The 17,376-nt window shown below is 43.1% G+C and overlaps 1 protein-coding gene across 9 annotated transcripts in view; it reads left to right on the top strand.

Annotated features, from left to right (window-relative positions):
* Positions 1-17,376, top strand: part of DYNC1I1 (dynein cytoplasmic 1 intermediate chain 1) — a 379,346-nt gene that overhangs the window by 89,769 nt on the left and 272,201 nt on the right. For all 9 annotated transcript variants that reach the window (XR_003510865.1, XM_027540116.1, XM_027540115.1 and 6 more), the window contains one exon: positions 4,974-5,089. Coding sequence is in view for 8 of the 9 variants with exons in the window: in XM_027540116.1 (XP_027395917.1) it covers positions 4,974-5,089 (116 nt within the window). In the remaining variant the exon portion in view is untranslated. The remainder of the gene's footprint in view (positions 1-4,973; positions 5,090-17,376) is intronic.

Below are 17,376 nucleotides of genomic sequence, written 5' to 3'. Positions count from 1 at the left end.
GGTCACGACGAAAGATCTTTTAGTTCTCTGCCCAGGAATTAAACCTGGGTAACCTGGATGGAGGGGTTCCTTGGTGGCTCAGATGGTCAAGAATCTGCCTGGAATGTGGGAGACCTGGCTTCAATCCCTGAGTTGGGAAGATCCCCTGGAGGAGGGCATGGCAACCCACTCCAGGATTCTTGCCTGGAGAATCCCCATGGACAGAGGAGCCTGGAGAGCTGCAGTCCATGGAGTTGGAAAGAGGTGAACACAACTGAGTGTCTAAGCACAGCCGAACACAGCACAACCTGGATGGAAACCAAGAATCCTAGCCACTCAACCACCAGGGGCTAGAAGCTAGACGCGAAGTGGCTCTGGCTCTTGCCCCTGTTTGAAAGCAAGAATGTTTCAAGGGGGCAAAAACTAAAAGCAGGTACAAAGTTTATTGCTAGAGACACAGCACAGTGTATGGGAGAGCACACAGGACAACAGCTATCTCACTCAGAAGCAGGGCAGAGATACACACTCAAGGGAAAGGGTGTGGGCATCTTCTCTAATGAGGAGGAGCGCAGGCAGACACTAGGCAGACCACACTCCCAGAGGAGTAGGGGCATCCTGGGTGAGGAGCAGCTAGAGGCTACATAAATCACTCATACAGGAAAGCCCTTCTAGGTCTTTGCTTCCCTTTGGCCAATTATCTTGTTTCTTTCTTCACACCTGACTGGTCCATGGATCCTCCCCAAGATGCATACACAACGTTTTGCTAGGATGGATCCCACTGCAGAGGCCTGAGGGTGCGTGTCCATACTTATTATGGGGCGGGACCCCCTCCCTTTATGACCCCCAAGAAGCCTTTGTTCCTGTGTGCAGACAGGGGAGTCTTCCTTGACCTCAGGAATGGGCCCCTATCTCTTTGCTTTAGCAGAACTCAGCTTTTACCACTAGCTTTGACCTTGGAGTGTCTGGGTGAGGGCAAAGCTTGCATTTTACTTTACTTGACAAATGCCAGGGGTCTGGCCAGAGGCCCGCGGGCTCCTGCCTCAGCATCGGGCACTTCATGCTTCGTGTGCTGCCGTCTCCTTCGTCTGACACTTATCCTCTTGCCCCCTCACTCATCTTTGCTCACCTTTGCCTGTCTCAGAGCACTTGACAAGCTTGGTCCAGAGATCCCATCCCTGCTCTGTGGGACTGAAGCCTCATCCTTGAAGATGGAGAGCCCCAAGGGAATCTGGAAACAATGAAGCCTCTGTGTCTACACTCTAATATTTCTGAATCAGTGCTGCTCAGCCTTTAGTCAGAATCGTGATCACTGGCAGGGGTGCCGGAGTGACTGAAACACAGGCTGCTGGACCCTGTAATTTAGTATTAATGCCGTGTCCACCACAGCCTAGCTAATTGAATTCTCAGTTTTCCTTTTACATCATGCCTTCCTTCTCCTTTTTCTAGTCTCTTCTTCCTTCTTTCTTCCTCAAACATTTATTCCATGCCAGCTCTGTACCTGACACGGACCTAAGCCCCTGGGCAGTGAGATAAATTAGCCAGGGATAAATAAGAAAGTCTGCAGTCAAGTCAGACATGAAAATAAGGTACTGACAGGCAGCAGGGCTCTGGTGGAAGTGTGGGGGGCAAAGACATGAGCTTTGAAGGAGGGGTGGAGGGACAGCAGCAAAGGTCTCCCAGAGCCCACATGCAACTTAGAGCCTAATTAGAAGGAAAGAAATTATAGTAGCATTAATTCTACAATGTGGTTCCCCACCTCCTTTGCTGAGTAGTTTAATTTGTACCCAGAAATAAAAGAATTAGGGGCTGGTAAGACTTTGAACCAAAGTAAGACATACAATGCACTGTATATGTAATTTTAAGGAAAATACTATGTATTTCATCTTGTAGACATAGTTATATGATAGTTTTGTCAGAGGATGGAATTGTAGAAGTATTTTAGGGAAGCTGAAAGTCTCTATCACAGGGTTGTATGCACAGGTAGCTTTTGCATCAGCTGAGACATACGGACCCTAAGGCTGGCCCAGGAGAGACCCAGAGGTGCGGACACAGCTGAAGAACACTCCTAAGCGGAAGGTCTTTGCCACGGAAGGGTGCCACCTTCTGGCCAGATGTTCAGGAATGGCTAGAGCTGGGAACAGTTGTGTGGTACTCATACCGTTTCAAGCTGTTTTGAAAACAGTTTTCATGGTAATGATAACTTTTAGTTAGAAGAAAACCAAGTGGACTCTCTCAAGTAGCCAAGACCTACCCAAGTACCTGTGAAAAGAAAGAGTGTGAGGCTTATGTTTTACTGTCAGAGATAATTTTCAAATCTTCTATTTAGAAAATCAACTTTGAGCATTCATAAATCTGCATTCTCTGTTTTTTGAAATAGAAAGCATATTATAATCAGTCAGAAAAATAAAAGTAAAGCCACCTACTATGTAAGTGCCAGGCACTAAATTAAGTACTTTACAAGTATTAGCTACATTTAATCTTCACAGTCATGCAATGACATGTACCCATTTTATAGATGAGAAACATGAGCCCTAGAGGGGTTTGTCACTTGTCTAGAGCTTTTATGCACCATTTGGCTGGTAAGTGACAAAGTGAGGATTTGAACCCAGTTTCTATCTGAACATGTGACTTAACGATTATGATATGCTGCAGATAATCCATGGTGGATTATCAAATTGCAGATCAGCTTCTTGCCCAGAGCCTATGGCTGGGCTATACCCAACAAGGCAGACCTACAGCTTTTGCTTGCGTCTTATTAGCCAGATGCGCTGGAATTCCTGGCTGCAGGTATAAGTATCTCCTCTTGGATTTTGTGGGGACCTTTGGGCCTCACAGATGCCCGTGGAAGTCTAAACCCTAGGGTGACCTTTCCATGCCAGGTGGGACCCTGATTCAAAGGCGTCGGGGTACACTGCCAGCCCATGTTTCCTTTCCATCTCTTTGCCTAGATGAAGATGGACTTCTTTGGGGCCTCAGAAAGATGCTCTAGGCTCTTAAACAGCAGGAGGGGCTTTGCCTCAAGAAGTCCTGTGGTGTCTAGTTCTGTTTTCTTCTTCAGATGCTGCAAGAAAGACCCATTTCAGGAAGAAAAGCACACTTCTCTGACCCAAGGAGGATTTAAAATAATACCTGAATTTCTTACTCTGAAACCTTGAGCTTTTTACCTTGCTTGGTGATTTTGTTTCCAGTATATTTTGTGTGTTCTGGATGAGAAGGTTGCCAGGGAGTGCTGGGTCCCCAGCCTCACCCTCCTGCGCACTATGTGGTCCAGACATCCAAGTGAGTGAGGCCACGTGGCCGAGGCCTGTGTGGAGCTTAGTGGGGCTACAGTCGTGCTCAGTGGGGCTGCAAAGACGACCAGTGCGGCTTTTTCTCTAAACTAGCCTTTATTTGTGTCTACTATGTGCTCATCTTAGGTTTCACCTCAATTATTTTAGTAATTCATAAAAAAGAAGAAATTTGTGTTTGGGAAATTGTACATGGAAATTCCTAGCTATGGTATGCATTTTCTTTCAGTTTATTACTATCTACTGAAAAAATACAGTGAATCTGTACCATTGCTAGTAATAATTCAAAAAATAATATGAATAAGGTGAGCTGCTATTGATTCTAGAAAGCTAGGAAATATGGATTTTTGGCTAAATGGTTAAGTAACCTTTCTTTCTCTATCAGAGAGACACACATATACTCTATTTCCTGGAAATGTTAAAGCAATATCGTAAAACATGTCCAATCCTGATACTAATCTATGTATTAAAATAACGTTTCAGAAACTATTTTAAAATATAAATGTGTGTAAATTGTTACGTATGTATGTGTATATAATACATATGTGGCATATGCATTGTAGGTATGTGGCACATATACATTATCTGTAATAATCCTAGTGCTAAGCAATGGTGATGTCTCCATTTTACAGATGAGGAAACTGAGGCATAGAGAGATTGGGTAACTTATGCAAGCTCACGCACATAACTGTCAAGCGGTGGGATAGTCTGTGTGCTTAACCACGAGACTCTACTGCCCCCACGAGGAGATGTTTCCTGGGTGACGCAGGAGGCTCTTTGGATACGAGGGGTAACTCAGAACTGACCGTTAAGAGCCTCAGCTAGGAGTTTGACTTGGTGGCAACAGCACTGCACCAGGGCTCAGACCAGCATCATTTTAGCCCCGGTTCTGCCATTTATGAGTCGCATATGTTTGGGCATGTCTCCTCCTGACTCTCACGTTCCTCATCTATAAAATGGAGATGGTGATAATATGCCCAGACATTTCGTAGAAGGGTTGTGAAGACAGCTGACGTATGTGAAAGACATCTGAAAACACTTCACGTGCTCCACAAATATTCAGAAAGGATTTGTCACATGCTCACAGCTCATTTGGCAGTTCTGAACTAAAACTGGACCATTCTCAGCCCAATGCCCTGTTCACTCTTCTGTGGCATGTCAGCGTGCCTTCGAACAAATCCATGCACTGCTCTGTATTAGCTCCTTTTCTGGAGAAATGGGAGATGTTATGCTCCCCCTTGGAATATCATCCTCTCATTACTATCGTAGAGAATATTTTCTCCACTCAGTAGTCCTCTCTTTTCCCTTCAGCTTTGAGAAGTGTTAGTTTTCTTTTGTCCCTCTTGCCTAAGAGACTAGAACACTGTATTACAAATGAAAACTTCCTTTAACTGAGAAAAATCAGATTTGCTCAGAGTGGAAGGAGGGCCTCGTTTGAACTGGAGAAGATCCAGTTTTGCAGATAGAAAAGCTGAGGGTCAGTCTGAGGGGGCACGTAACACCACCCAGCAACACAGAGGCAAAGTGGCCAAAACCAAGTGTCCAGACTTCCAGGCCAGGCCCGGTTCTACTTCACGACGCTGCTCCTTGCGCTGAGAAGCTGTGGATGTTTGGGGTTTATTTATTTTAGACATTTGTTTTATGCCTGATAGATCTTCTGCGAGGAATGCCTTCCGTCTCTAAGTCTTTGTACTTCGTTACTTCCAGACGGAGACTGCATAAGCTGGGCGTGTCGAAGATCACCCAAGTGGATTTCCTGCCCAGGGAGGTAGTGTCCTACTCCAAGGAGACCCAGACTCCTCTGGCCACACATCAGTCTGAAGGTGAGTGACGTCTTTTGCTTACTTTCCGTGTGATCTCTGGGGAAATGGCCAGGGAGCCCCATCCCTCTTGTTGATCTTGTATCTTACCGTAAGACATCTTCACAGGACACAAATATAATGACACACCAAAAGCTGAAGTCTCTTTGGGCTCTGGTTTTGGAAACGACAGAGAGGAAGCCCAGTGGTACTCCTCCAGGGGGATCGTGAACTTTCACATGGCTCACTTAGGAAGGTCACACTTTGTCAACACTATGTGAGGCCAGGGAACATCTCCAAGGGAAAATGTAATAGAAACTTCTCCGAATTTTATTGGTAAGAGTGTGTGTACATTAGACTCATCATTTACAGGTGTCAGCAAACTATAAACCCCACCCACTCCTCGACGTAAAGTGTTTGGGAATCCAGCCACACCCAGGCCCACGTATCGAAACGACTGCTTTCTTGCTGTGTGGTCGAGTTGAGCGCTTATGACCCATATGGTCTAAAGTCTTGACTGTAATCGGCGCTTTTCCGAGAAACTTCTCTGTCCCCTGACTTGCTTTGCCAATTCAGCTGGAAACATACTAAGGGTTTCTTAACACAGTTTAAAGACTTTCCACGCCAGCTCCGTGGAGGGGAATGAGAATTGAGCTTCCCTGCCTCCTTTGTACATTCATCAAGTGGAAAAAGCAAATCCCAGTACGTCGTAAAAATACACTGATAAGAGAAGTTGAAGGTAATCAATGAAAAGGCATCTTAGAAGTGAATAATGACACCAAAGCGAAATTGCTCCAAAGCAGAAGCAGGAGATGTATACACTTAAAATGCGTAAGTGGAGGTTGCATTGATAGAGGATAGCACTGCTGTCGTAGCTGAGCAAATTCTCTTTTGTTATTTTATTGTCTTGTGCAGTGGAGAGGACGTTAGCCTTCTGAGTTCATTGTTGTTGTGTACTAAATACAAAAGCCATGAAAATGAAACATGATTTGCATTGCCTGCTTGGTTTACAGCATGTATCAAATCCGTGAACTTTGGTTTGTGCAAGTTACAGAGCTTTTCAGTTTTGGTTTTCAAACCCATAACATTAACAGACAAGTGAAATCAGGTTCCTTGAAGCAGAGTGCTGCCCACACTACACGCCTTCTGAAAACCTGTCTTGGATAATGCCAGCAGCTGGTGTGGTGACGATTCTTTGGCTGAAGGGCCTCCATTTTTCAGGTGTGATTATGAAATGCATTTTAGAAGCTAACAAGTAGCACCCTCTGGTGGTGAAATATTAAACCAACTATTTCAACGAACCGAAGACATGTACGTTAAACGTGGCAGAAAATACGAAGTTGGGAAAGATTTTGGGAGTTCACCCAGTCTATCCCTGGGTCTCCAGGCAAATCAGCAAGATCATTAAAAACAACCTCACCTCCCAACCAAAACATTTGTTTGAGTTAATTTGCTGCCAGAGGTATTTGCAGAACTGTAGCCTGAGGTATGTTTATTTAGCCCCAAATTTGACCCATAACATAAAGTTCTACAACTGACATTGGAGAAGGAATGAATTGTTTTTTGGAAATGTGTAGACTTTAGATATTGGAAGTGGTACAGAAATATTTACAAGGGAAGATAAATTAAGGATGAAAAGGCATCGACTCTAAACTTTTAAACTGGAACACATCAAAAGAAGGAGGCTGGGCTTTCCGTTTTATGACTGCAGCGAGGGCTGGGGACCCTTCATTATGCTGTGGTCCAAGCAGCAGGAAAGAAAGAATTTATTCCTCTGCTCTTGGCAGAAGTTCTTTCTGTTTTGTTAACAAGGCTCATAGAGGTTTTTTATGGTGATGGGCATTTCAATGGTTCAAATTCCACAATGTAGATTTAAGCTCAAAGTGAGCTACTGTCCCTGTAGAAGTGAAGCAATTCCCAGCAGGTTTAGATGGGCAGAACTTTGGATTTGAGTTCAGCAATGGTCCGCTCACCTCAGATGATTCTCTGGCTACCTGAGTGGTCCAGACGCTAGCTGACAGGGGTGCCCCACGACCCCCTTTCACCTGCAGTGTGAAGGGAGCCAACAGAGGCAGAATGGGAGGCTCTTCCACGTGGCTGGTTTGAGTTGGCTTCCAGTGTGGGAGTTTGGGCCATGGCACTGGTTTCATGGCGACTGCAGCCGTTCAGGGTCAGGAAACAATGAACTACTGAGTTTTATGACCCAGTGAGGCTCTTGGATGGATAAAATACTTAAAGCTGTGGTGCCCATAAGATCCATTTTAGCTCGTTACTGCCCATGGTGTATGAAGGAATGCTGATTATTTTTTAAGTCATTATGCGACTATGGAAAATTTAACAGTATTTAAACCAGTGATCTCAGAGCGTTGATCTATTCTGCATCTAATGGAGTTCTCATGCATTCAGTTTTTGACGTGTTCTCATTTTACTCTTTAAAATGGAAGGGAAGGTACTGTGGACTCGCCCAGGCTTAAGCCTCTTTTCACCACTATGTACTATAATGAACATTCTCTTAATTTGTGCTCGTAATGATCTGTTATGAGAAACAGTCCAGAGAATGATTTAAAGCAGAAAGATTTAGGAATGTTGTCTGCGTGAACACTGGTTTTTCAATACAAGTTTAGATCTTCCCTCCCTGCTTAGGTCATTAGTTGCAGAGGAAGAAAGCTGCGAATAGGTAATAGTGATTTTGGGAGCAGGATATCTCTGTCCCCAAAACATTTTAGACACATGCTTTTTATTCCCAGGTAATAAGAAAGGGGGGAAAAAATGGTTCCCTTCCAAACTACAGCTGCTTTGTGTTATTAATATTAACCTCTCCCTTGATTGTCCGTGAGGTATTGATGTTAGTTAGGATGCCAGTCTTCTGTGTCTCTACTACAGCAGGAAAAGTGACTGGCCCATCCTAGGCACCTGACAGATGCTTTGAATAACAAGGATGAGACCAGACATCTCAGAAATGCCAAGTTCTGTAGTGACCCCCAGGAGAAGGAGAGCTTCTTAACTTGCTGGGAAAATGTAAGCCCATCTGGAGGGAGGAGGTGGAAACTTACATAAGGTGTTGATTGTTTGAAGCGTTCTTTGATCTTCCTTTTCTCTTTATCATATCTTATAAATGGGAACTTAGTGGCCCTGTATTGGCCGCCTCCTCTCCCTTAGTTTCCTTCTCATGCCTCCTTTCATATATCCAAGAGAGACCAAACCGCTTGCATTTTCCAAGGCATCGTGCAGCCTCAGGCCTCCACACGGCCTGTGCGTACTGTCTCTATGCCTTGAAAGCCGTCTTTCCTGTTTACTTTCCTTTTGGATCACAAACAAGGGCCAGCTCTCTAGTAATTCTACTTCTGGTTGACATCTCTTCTTATACCTTGAGGACAGTCTGTCCTCCCCTTATCAAGCCATTATTTAATTTATTTAAAAATATACTTTATTATTACTTAAATATCTTCCTTTTTGGTTTGATCTTCTTGAAGGCAAGGTGTATGTTCTTTTTTAAAAAAAATTTCATTGGAGTATAGTCAATTAACAATGTTGTGTTAGCTTGAGGTGCGCAGCAGAGTAAATCAGTTATACATATACATATATCCACTCTTTTTTAGACTCTTTTCTCATGTAGAATACAAAGTTTTGAGTAGAGTTTCCTGTGGTATACAGTAGGTCCTTATTGGTTGTCTAGTTTGTATATATTAGTAGTAGAAGTAGTCAATCCACACTTCTAGCTTATCCCTTACCTCCCTTAACTTCGGTAACCATCAGTTTATTTTTTACATCTGTTACTTTATTTCTATTTTGTAGATAACTTCATTTGTACCCTTTTTTTTTTTAAGATTCCACATATAAGCAGTATCATATGATGTTTGACTTTCTTTATCTGACTTACTTTATTTAGTATGATCATCTCTAGGTTTGTTCATGTTGCTGCAAATGGCATTGTTTTGTTCTTTTTATGGCTGAGTAATATTCTATTATATATATGTGCCACATCTTCTTTATCCATTCCTCTGTTGATGGACATTTAGAAGGTGTGTGTTCTTTACCTCCATGCCCAGTGCAGTGCTTGGCACAAAGGGCTCAACAGATATCAGTGGAAGAAACGAAGGATGAGATAATTCTAGAGGGATAAGAAAGAAGGGAAAATGCTCATTGTATTGGGGAGATTGGAGTATGATGCATGCGTTAAGGCTGCACCGGTTTTGGGGGTTTATTAGGAACAGTCACGAGAGTACAATTGTGCGAGGAGAAGAGTTCAGTGTTCCTGTTTCCACCAGGCTTCTATTTCATTCCCCAGGCTGGTGTAGGTATTACTGCTGGAAGCATGATATAGTTGTGAGACCTGAAGAAAACCGCCGAGGAAGCCCGTCTTGGCCCAGGATAGAGCAGAGCAGTCGTCAGGTTTTTACTCTGCAGAGATGCTGTTTAAAGTACTTTGAACTTGGAACGGGTGTGTAGGAAGGTGGCTGAGGAAGGCCTTTGTTTCATCTTTGTACTTTGAAAAAGTATATTTTCTTGGCTGTTTGAGGGTAATTTCTAACTTGGCTTCCCATCCTCTCTGGCATATACTCAATATAGATGCTTCAAGTATAGAGATATTTTCCCAGGATAAACTAGTCCAGTACTGCGCAATAAAAACGTAATGAACCATTATGCATTTTAATAATGCTTTGTTTAACCTAGTAGGTTAAAAAATTATTCTAACATGTAATCAACATAAAAATTATCAATGAGATATTATACATTCTTTTTTATATTAAATCTTCAGAATCTGGTTTGTATTTGACACAGCATATCCCAATTCAAACACTAACTTTTCCTTGGAAGTACTTGAACTGTAATAAAGCTTTCATAAAATTTACAGTTGAGAAAGTAGATTCCTGTGCCACTGTTGTTCAAACGCATTTGGAAGCTGTTTAATAATGGGATCAAATGTTTAACTTTCAAGTTAAATTATAAAATGCTGTTTTTCAGTTGCTTTAACCATACCTCACTGCTCAGTAGCCGCAGGGGGCTAGTGGCTCCTGAACTGGCCGGCTCAGGCCTCCCGCGGTCCATCGTGGTGCAGGTCGGGCTCTGAGACCTGCAGCCAGCCTGATCTCCGCTTCACTGTGGCCAGGCAGAGGGGCTGGGGTGAGGAGACCTCCCTGACTTGTGGAGAACTCCTCCAGGTTCATGATGACTTTGTGGACGCTCCTCCTTTTTGTGAGTTCAGCTATATCCAAGAAAATGTTAGCTGACTGGACAGGATCGAAGTTGTACTCGCAGCAGGCTAAGTCCTCAAGTAAGCCTCATCCTGTCATATTAGAGGCAGTTGTAGGAACCCCTCTGGGTTCTCCCTTCATGGTCCGTAGTTGTTCGGTTGCTAAGTCATGTCCAACTCTGTGACCCCATGGACTGCAGCACGCCAGGCTTCCCTGTCCTTCACCATCTCTCGGAGTTTGCTCAACATCAGGTCCAGTGAGTCGGTGATGCCATCTGACCATTTCATTTTCTGCTGCCCCCTTCTCCTCCTGCCCTCAATCTTTCCCAGCTTCAGGGTCTTTTCCAGTGAGTCAGCTCTTCGCATCAGGTGGCCCAAGAATTGGAGAATGACTATTCAGGACTGATTTCCTTTAGGATGGACTGGTTGGATCTCCTTGCAGTCCAAGGGACTCTCAAAAGTCTTCTCCAGCAACACAGTTCAAAAGTATCAGTTCTTTAGTGCTCAGCCTTCTTTATGGTCCAGTCTCACATCTGTACATGACTACTGGATAAACCATAGCTTTGACTGTCTGGACCTTTGTCAACAAAGTGATGTCTCTGCTTTTCAATACACTGACTAGGTTTGTCATTATTTTCTTCCAAGGAGCAAGCATCTTTTAAATTTCATGGCTGTAGTCACCATCCACAGTGATTTTGAAGCCCAAGAAAATAAAATCTGCCATTGTTTCCGTTTTTTCTCCATCTGTTTGCCATGAAGTGATGGGACCGGATGCCATGATCTTTGTATTTTTTGAATGTTGAGTTTTAAGCCAGCCTTTTCACCCTCCTCTTTCACCTTCATTGAGAGGCTCTTTAGTTCCCCTTGGCTTTCTGCCATAAAGGTGGTGTCATCTGCATATCTGAAGTCATTGGTATTTGTCCTGTAAGTCTTTATTTCAGCTTGAGCTTCACCCAGCCCGGCATTTAGCATGATGTACTCTGCATACAAGTTAAACAAGCAGGGTGACAATATACAGCTTTGTCACACTCCTTTCCCAGTTTGGAACCAGTCTGTTGTTCCATGTCTGGTTCTAACTATTGCTTCTTTAACTGTATACAGTTTTCTCATGAGGCAGGTAACTTGGTCTGGTATTCCCATTTCTTTAAGAGTTTTCCACAGTTTGTTGTGATCCACGCAGTCAGTAATTTAGATGCAAGGATATTCAGTCCTTGTACCCTGTCTTCATGTTGCCCAAAGGACTGCTGAAGACCACGTATGACCTCCTTGTTAGTTATCTACACTTCTGCTGCCCCCTGTCCTTCTTCATGAAGTAATGAGAGATCAGAATTAAGCTTTGTGTTCTTCCCACTGTATAGCACAGGTAACCCTGCTCAATGTTATGTGGCAGCCTGGATGGGAGGGGAGTTTGGGGGAGAATGGACACATGTGTATGTGTGGCTGAGTCCCTTTGCTGTTCACCCAACACAACTATCACAACATTGTTAATTGGCTATACTTTAATACAAAATCAAAAGTTAAAAATAAATAAATGAATTAAAAAAAAAAAAGATTTGAGTTCTAAACTGCAGTGTTGAATTCTAAGTCCTCCTACAAGTTGGTGGGCCCAAGAACATAAGTCTTTGATACAAAGTTGACACGTAAAGACATCTTCCAAAGAATCTAAGTGGGAATACTGATTTGGAACCTAAAGTTCGAAATGGGACAGTTCTTATTTCCTAATTGAAGCCAGTCCTGAAACACCTGGAGGTGGCTTGGGAGAAGACAGGATATGGTGTCATAACCTTGGCTTCCAACTGGATCCCAGTTTCCTGGACCTTAACATGCCTTTTCTGAGCTTACTGTTTAAAGAAGCATGACAAGCCATGGTGGCATCTGGATGCAAATTAAAACTCCCTAGTGAAGGTGACACACGCTCATCTTATTTTTAGCTCTGTTTTTTAGATAAGAACCGACACTCTTCCAGGGAGATGGTGACATCTGCCATGTTTTGCTTCCTTAAAATATGCCTGCTCTTTCTCTTTTGACACTTGGTTGAAGTGTTAGTCCTCTCTCAGAAGAAGCTGTAGAGGCTCCAGGCCCAGTGCTAACAAGATTAGCAACAGAAAGATTCTGTCTTGGGATATTAGTTTTCTTTAGCAATGTTAATCTCATATCTGCTTGGCAAAACTCTTGAAAGACAAAAAAAAGAAAAGAGGGGGGAGGAAGTGCTATCTAAGGAGCACAGATATCTCAGATGATACTATTTAGGTATTATTTTTGTCAAATAGACACATTTTTCTAGTTAAAATTGTTTTTCCTATCTCCCAACCACCTTTCCATCTATTGGTCAGGAGAGCATTCATGATTTATTTGGTTTATATTAGACACTAAAATAGACATTGGATTGGCTTAGCTGCCAGTCAGTCTTGATATTCCAAAGGAGAAACCTCATGCTAAAAGGTAATTTATTTTTAAAAAGCACCTAGTGAGAGCCCCAGAGATGGTACAGTCAAATAATAGTCAAATGAGCTCATTTATTCAGAATATTCCTCCCATTGAAACATAGAAGGGCACCAAATAACAACTAAAAATGAAATCAGAAATGTAATAAAAAGACTAAATGCAGAGCAAGACTTGGTGCCAGTGGGCACTGTCTTATTTACTATACCTCTGATGGAGGAGAGATGCTTGGATGACTCAATGGACATGAATTTGAGCAAACTCCAGTAGATGGTCAAGGACAGGGGAAGAAGTGCTACAGTCCATGGGGTCACAGAGAGTGGACACAGTGACTGAACAACGACAACTATAATCTACAGCTCTACAGAGAGGGGAGAGTCAGTGAGCAAAATAGCCCTAGGGCGCCCTGGGAACTTACATATATGTTGCATTTTGGCCACAGTACTGTACTAAAAAACAAACTGCTGTTTTAAAAGAATGATTTATACATTGGCCGCACCAGGTCTTCCTTGTATGTGGACTTTCCCTAGTTGCGGAGGGTGGGCTTCTTATTGTGGTGGTCTCTCTCGTTGTGGAGAACAGGCTCTAGGTACCCAGGCTTCAGGAGTCGTAGCACACAGGCTTCAGTTGCCCAAAGCATGTGAAATCTTCCCGGACCAGGGATCAAGCCCGTATCCCCTGTATTGGTAGGTGGATTCTTATCCATTGACCCACCAGGGAAGTCTCAAATTGTTGTATTTTAGGAAGATAGTTTGAGAATTTTATTTAAGCATGGGTGAATTACTTTTAGACTGTCAAGAGTTAATATGCTTTGTAGATGCATGGCATTCAGAAGTAAAAGATTTTGCATAAAATAAAAACATTGTCCTTTTAAAGTTGTGATGGCTCCATCCCTTTAGTTTTTCATACAACTGAAGGTATCTTCAGAGCAAGGAAGATAAGAAGCTTAACTAAAGCTAAGGACCTAGAAGCTCAAATTAACACGAAAGCAGCTATGAGATTTTTTTTCCCCTGACTCCAAGGCTTACATGTTCAGGTGGATTTTCTAAGCACATTTAACTAATATCTAAATTATAGACCTAATATCAAGTTAACATGTAATCATAGATCACTAATTGCTTCCCCCAAGTCCATTTACAAATCCAATTTTGTTGATCTCCAAGGCATCCCTTCTCAGAGGTTCTCATGAACCTGGTTACGGACACATCAGTTCCCTGTATCACTGATGCCTGCATAGTGCCTAATATTTGGTGTGGGAATGAATGGATGACCTCACTTAGCTCATAGAGTATCCCCAACTGTTTGCCTTATGAGCTGGATGATGGAAGAAATAAAAGAGAGGTAGGTCTAAGGGTATGAGATTGGAGGAGGTGCCCCAGAATTTATGGTTTCAAATGCAAAAGAACTGTGGTTAATTTAAGCAGAAGAACTATACAAAAAAGATCTTCATGACCCATATAACCACGATGGTGTGATCATTGACCTAGAGCCAGACATCCTGGAATGTGAAGTCAAGTGGGCCTTAGGAAGCATCACTCTGAACAAAGCTAGTGGAGGTGATGGAATTCCAGTTGAGCTATTTCAAATCCTAAAAGACAGTGCTGCGAAAGTGCTGCACTCAATATGCCAGCAAATTTGGAAAACTCAGCAGTGGCCACAGGACTGGAAAAGGTCAGTTTTCATTCCAATCCCAAAGAATGTTCAAACTACTGCACAATTGCACTCATCTCACAAGGCAATGGCACCCCACTCCAGTACTTTTGCCTGGAAAATCCCGTGGACGGAGGAGCCTGGTGGGCTGCAGTCCATGGGGTCGCTAAGAGTCGGACATCACTGACCGACTTCACTTTCACGCATTGGAGAAGGAAATGGCAACCCACTGCAGTGTTCTTGCCTGGAGAATCCCAGGGACGGGAAGCCTGGTTGGCTGCCGTCTATGGGGTCGCACAGAATTGGACACGACTGAAGTGACACAGCAGCAGCAGCACATGCTAGGAAAGTAATGCCCCAGATTCTCCAAGCCAGGCTTCACCAATACATGAACTGTGAACTTCCAGATGTTCAAGCTGGTTTTAGAAAAGGCAGAGGAACCAGAGATCAAATTGCCAGTATCCATTGGATCATTGAAAAAGCAAGAAAATTCCAGAATAACTTCTACTTCTGCTTTATTGACTATGCCAAAGCCTTTGACTGTGTGGATCACAATAAACTGTGGAAAATTCTGAAAGAGATGGGAATACCAGACCACCTTACCTGCTTCCTGAGAAATGTATATGCAGGTCAAGAAGCAACAGTTAGAACCAGACATGGAATAACAGACTGGTCCCAAATCAGGAAAGGAATACGTCAAAGCTGTATATTGTCACCCTGCTTATTTCACTTATATGCAGAGTACATCATGTGGAATGATGGGCTGGATGAAGCACAAGCTGGAATCAAGATTGCTGGGAGAAATATCAATAACCTCAGATACACAGATGACACCACCCTTATGGCAGAAAGTGAAGAGGAACTAAAAAGCCTCTTGATGAAAGTAAAAGAGGAGAGTGAAAAAGTTGGCCTAAAACTCAACATTCAGAAAAAAAAGATCATGACATTTGGTCCCATCACTTCATGGCAAATAGATGGGGAAACAATGGAAACAGTGATAGACTTTATTTTGGGGGGCTCCAAAATCACTGCAGATGGTGATTGCAGCCATGAAATTAAAAGATGCTTGCTCCTTGGAAGAAAAGCTATGACCAACCTAGACAGCATATTAAAAAGCAGAAACATTACTTTGCCAACAAAGGTCCGTCTAGTCAAAGCTATAGTTTTTCCAATAGTCACGTATGGATGTGAGAGTTGGACTATAAAGAAAGCTGAGTGCTGACGAACTGATGCTTTTGAACTGTGGTGTTGGAGAAGACTCTTGAGAGTCCCTTGGACTGCAAGGAGATCCAACTAGTCCATCCTAAAGGAGATCAGTCCTGAATATTCATTGGAACGACTGATGTTGAAGCTGAAACTCCAATACTTTGGCCACCTTATGTGAAGAACTGACTCATTGGAAAAAGGCCCTGATGCTGGGAAAGATTGAAGGTGGGAGGAGAAGGGGTAACAGAGGATAAGATGGTTGGATGGCATCACCGACTTGATGGACATGAGTTTGAGTAGGCTCTGGTAGTTGGTGATGGACAGCGAGGCCTGACGTGCTGCTGTCCATGGGGTCGCAGAGAGTCAGATACAACTGAGCGAGTGAACTGAACTGAATTTAAGCAGGAAAGAGTTTGAGTAGAAGGATAATATGTAAGTCACAGAATCAACATGATGATTGAAAAGACAGACTCAGAAGTCAGGCTAAGAAGCTAATTGTCAAGAAGATAGCCAAAACTTAAAGTATAAAATATTTTCAATAAGTCTACCAGCAGCAAACCTAGGAGAAGCATGCCAGGTAAGGGGAAAAATCCAGAATAAGCAGTTAGTCTAGTGAAAGCAAGTTGATTCCCCACTACACCACAGAAAAATGTGATCAGCCTGTCTGGTTCTTCTTATGAGATATGGTTCAATATTGGGAATTTTGATTGATCTCTGGTTGGGCAGTAGCCAAGGCATCTTGAGTTAGGGCAACTGTGCCCTTGTGTAGCCTTGATGTACATACTTATAGCTATAGATACTGTATGAGTCCACTGAGCAAGTCCTCGTGCAGGTGGACACCGAATAACTGGTGTTTAGAAATAGAATATATCAACTAGTCAACCTTAGAAGCCTCCTTCACAGTGCATAACTTTAAAAATAATTTGATTGAAGTATAGTTGACTTGCAGTGACGTATCAGGTGTACAGCAAAGTGAGTGAGTTATGTATATACGTATATCCACTGTTTTTAGATTTCTTTTCCCATATAGGCCTTTACAGAGTATGGAGCGGTGTTCCCTGTGCTATATGGTAGATCCTTGTTGGTTACACGGTGCATTTTGTATATACACATACAACTTTTTTACAGAAATATATATGTTTATTTGGCTGTGTTGGGTTTTAGGTGCAGCATGTGAGATGTTTGTTGCAGCCCACGGGCTTCCCTAGTTATGGCGCACAGGCTTCTCTCTACTTGTGTGTGTGTTTACTTGCCCTGTGGCATGTGGGACTTTAGTTCCCAGCCCGGGGATCGAACCTGCATCCCCTGCATTGGAAGGTGGACTCCTAAGCACTAGACCACAGGAAAATCCCCCCAATGGGTAACTTTTGATTGTACAGAAGTATTCTGTCACTCTGGGTATATGTTGAAAGGTCCCGCCGTGTGCCTCTTTCCTTAATCTTTTATATTTGTATCCTCTAATTGTGACCTCTCAGTTACTGCTCACGGATTAGTTTTGGATAGAGCCCTTTCTCAAACAATCTATTCTTCCAACTAAAGTGGGCAACGAGATACACGGATCAAAATTCTTTTCCAGGTGAAATTGTAGAGGTTTTTCCTCTGCACTAAACTTCAGGCCTCCACATAGACGGAGGTGTACTGTCAGCAGTCCACGTCTGGCTTTTGCCAGCCTATCACCTAGAAGTTTCCAGAGTCCAGACTCAAAGGTTTTCAGCTAGTCACAGGCCGTTTCTCATTAGGCTGGGAGAGGAGCGAGAGAGCCAAAGGAGTAATGACGTGACAGGGTGGGCAGCTGGCTCACGGAGACTGCTTCTGCAAC

This window comes from Bos indicus x Bos taurus, chromosome 4, assembly GCF_003369695.1.
Source record: "Bos indicus x Bos taurus breed Angus x Brahman F1 hybrid chromosome 4, Bos_hybrid_MaternalHap_v2.0, whole genome shotgun sequence".
Taxonomy (NCBI): domain Eukaryota; kingdom Metazoa; phylum Chordata; class Mammalia; order Artiodactyla; family Bovidae; genus Bos; species Bos indicus x Bos taurus.
This window is presented reverse-complemented; position numbering and strand designations above follow the sequence as displayed.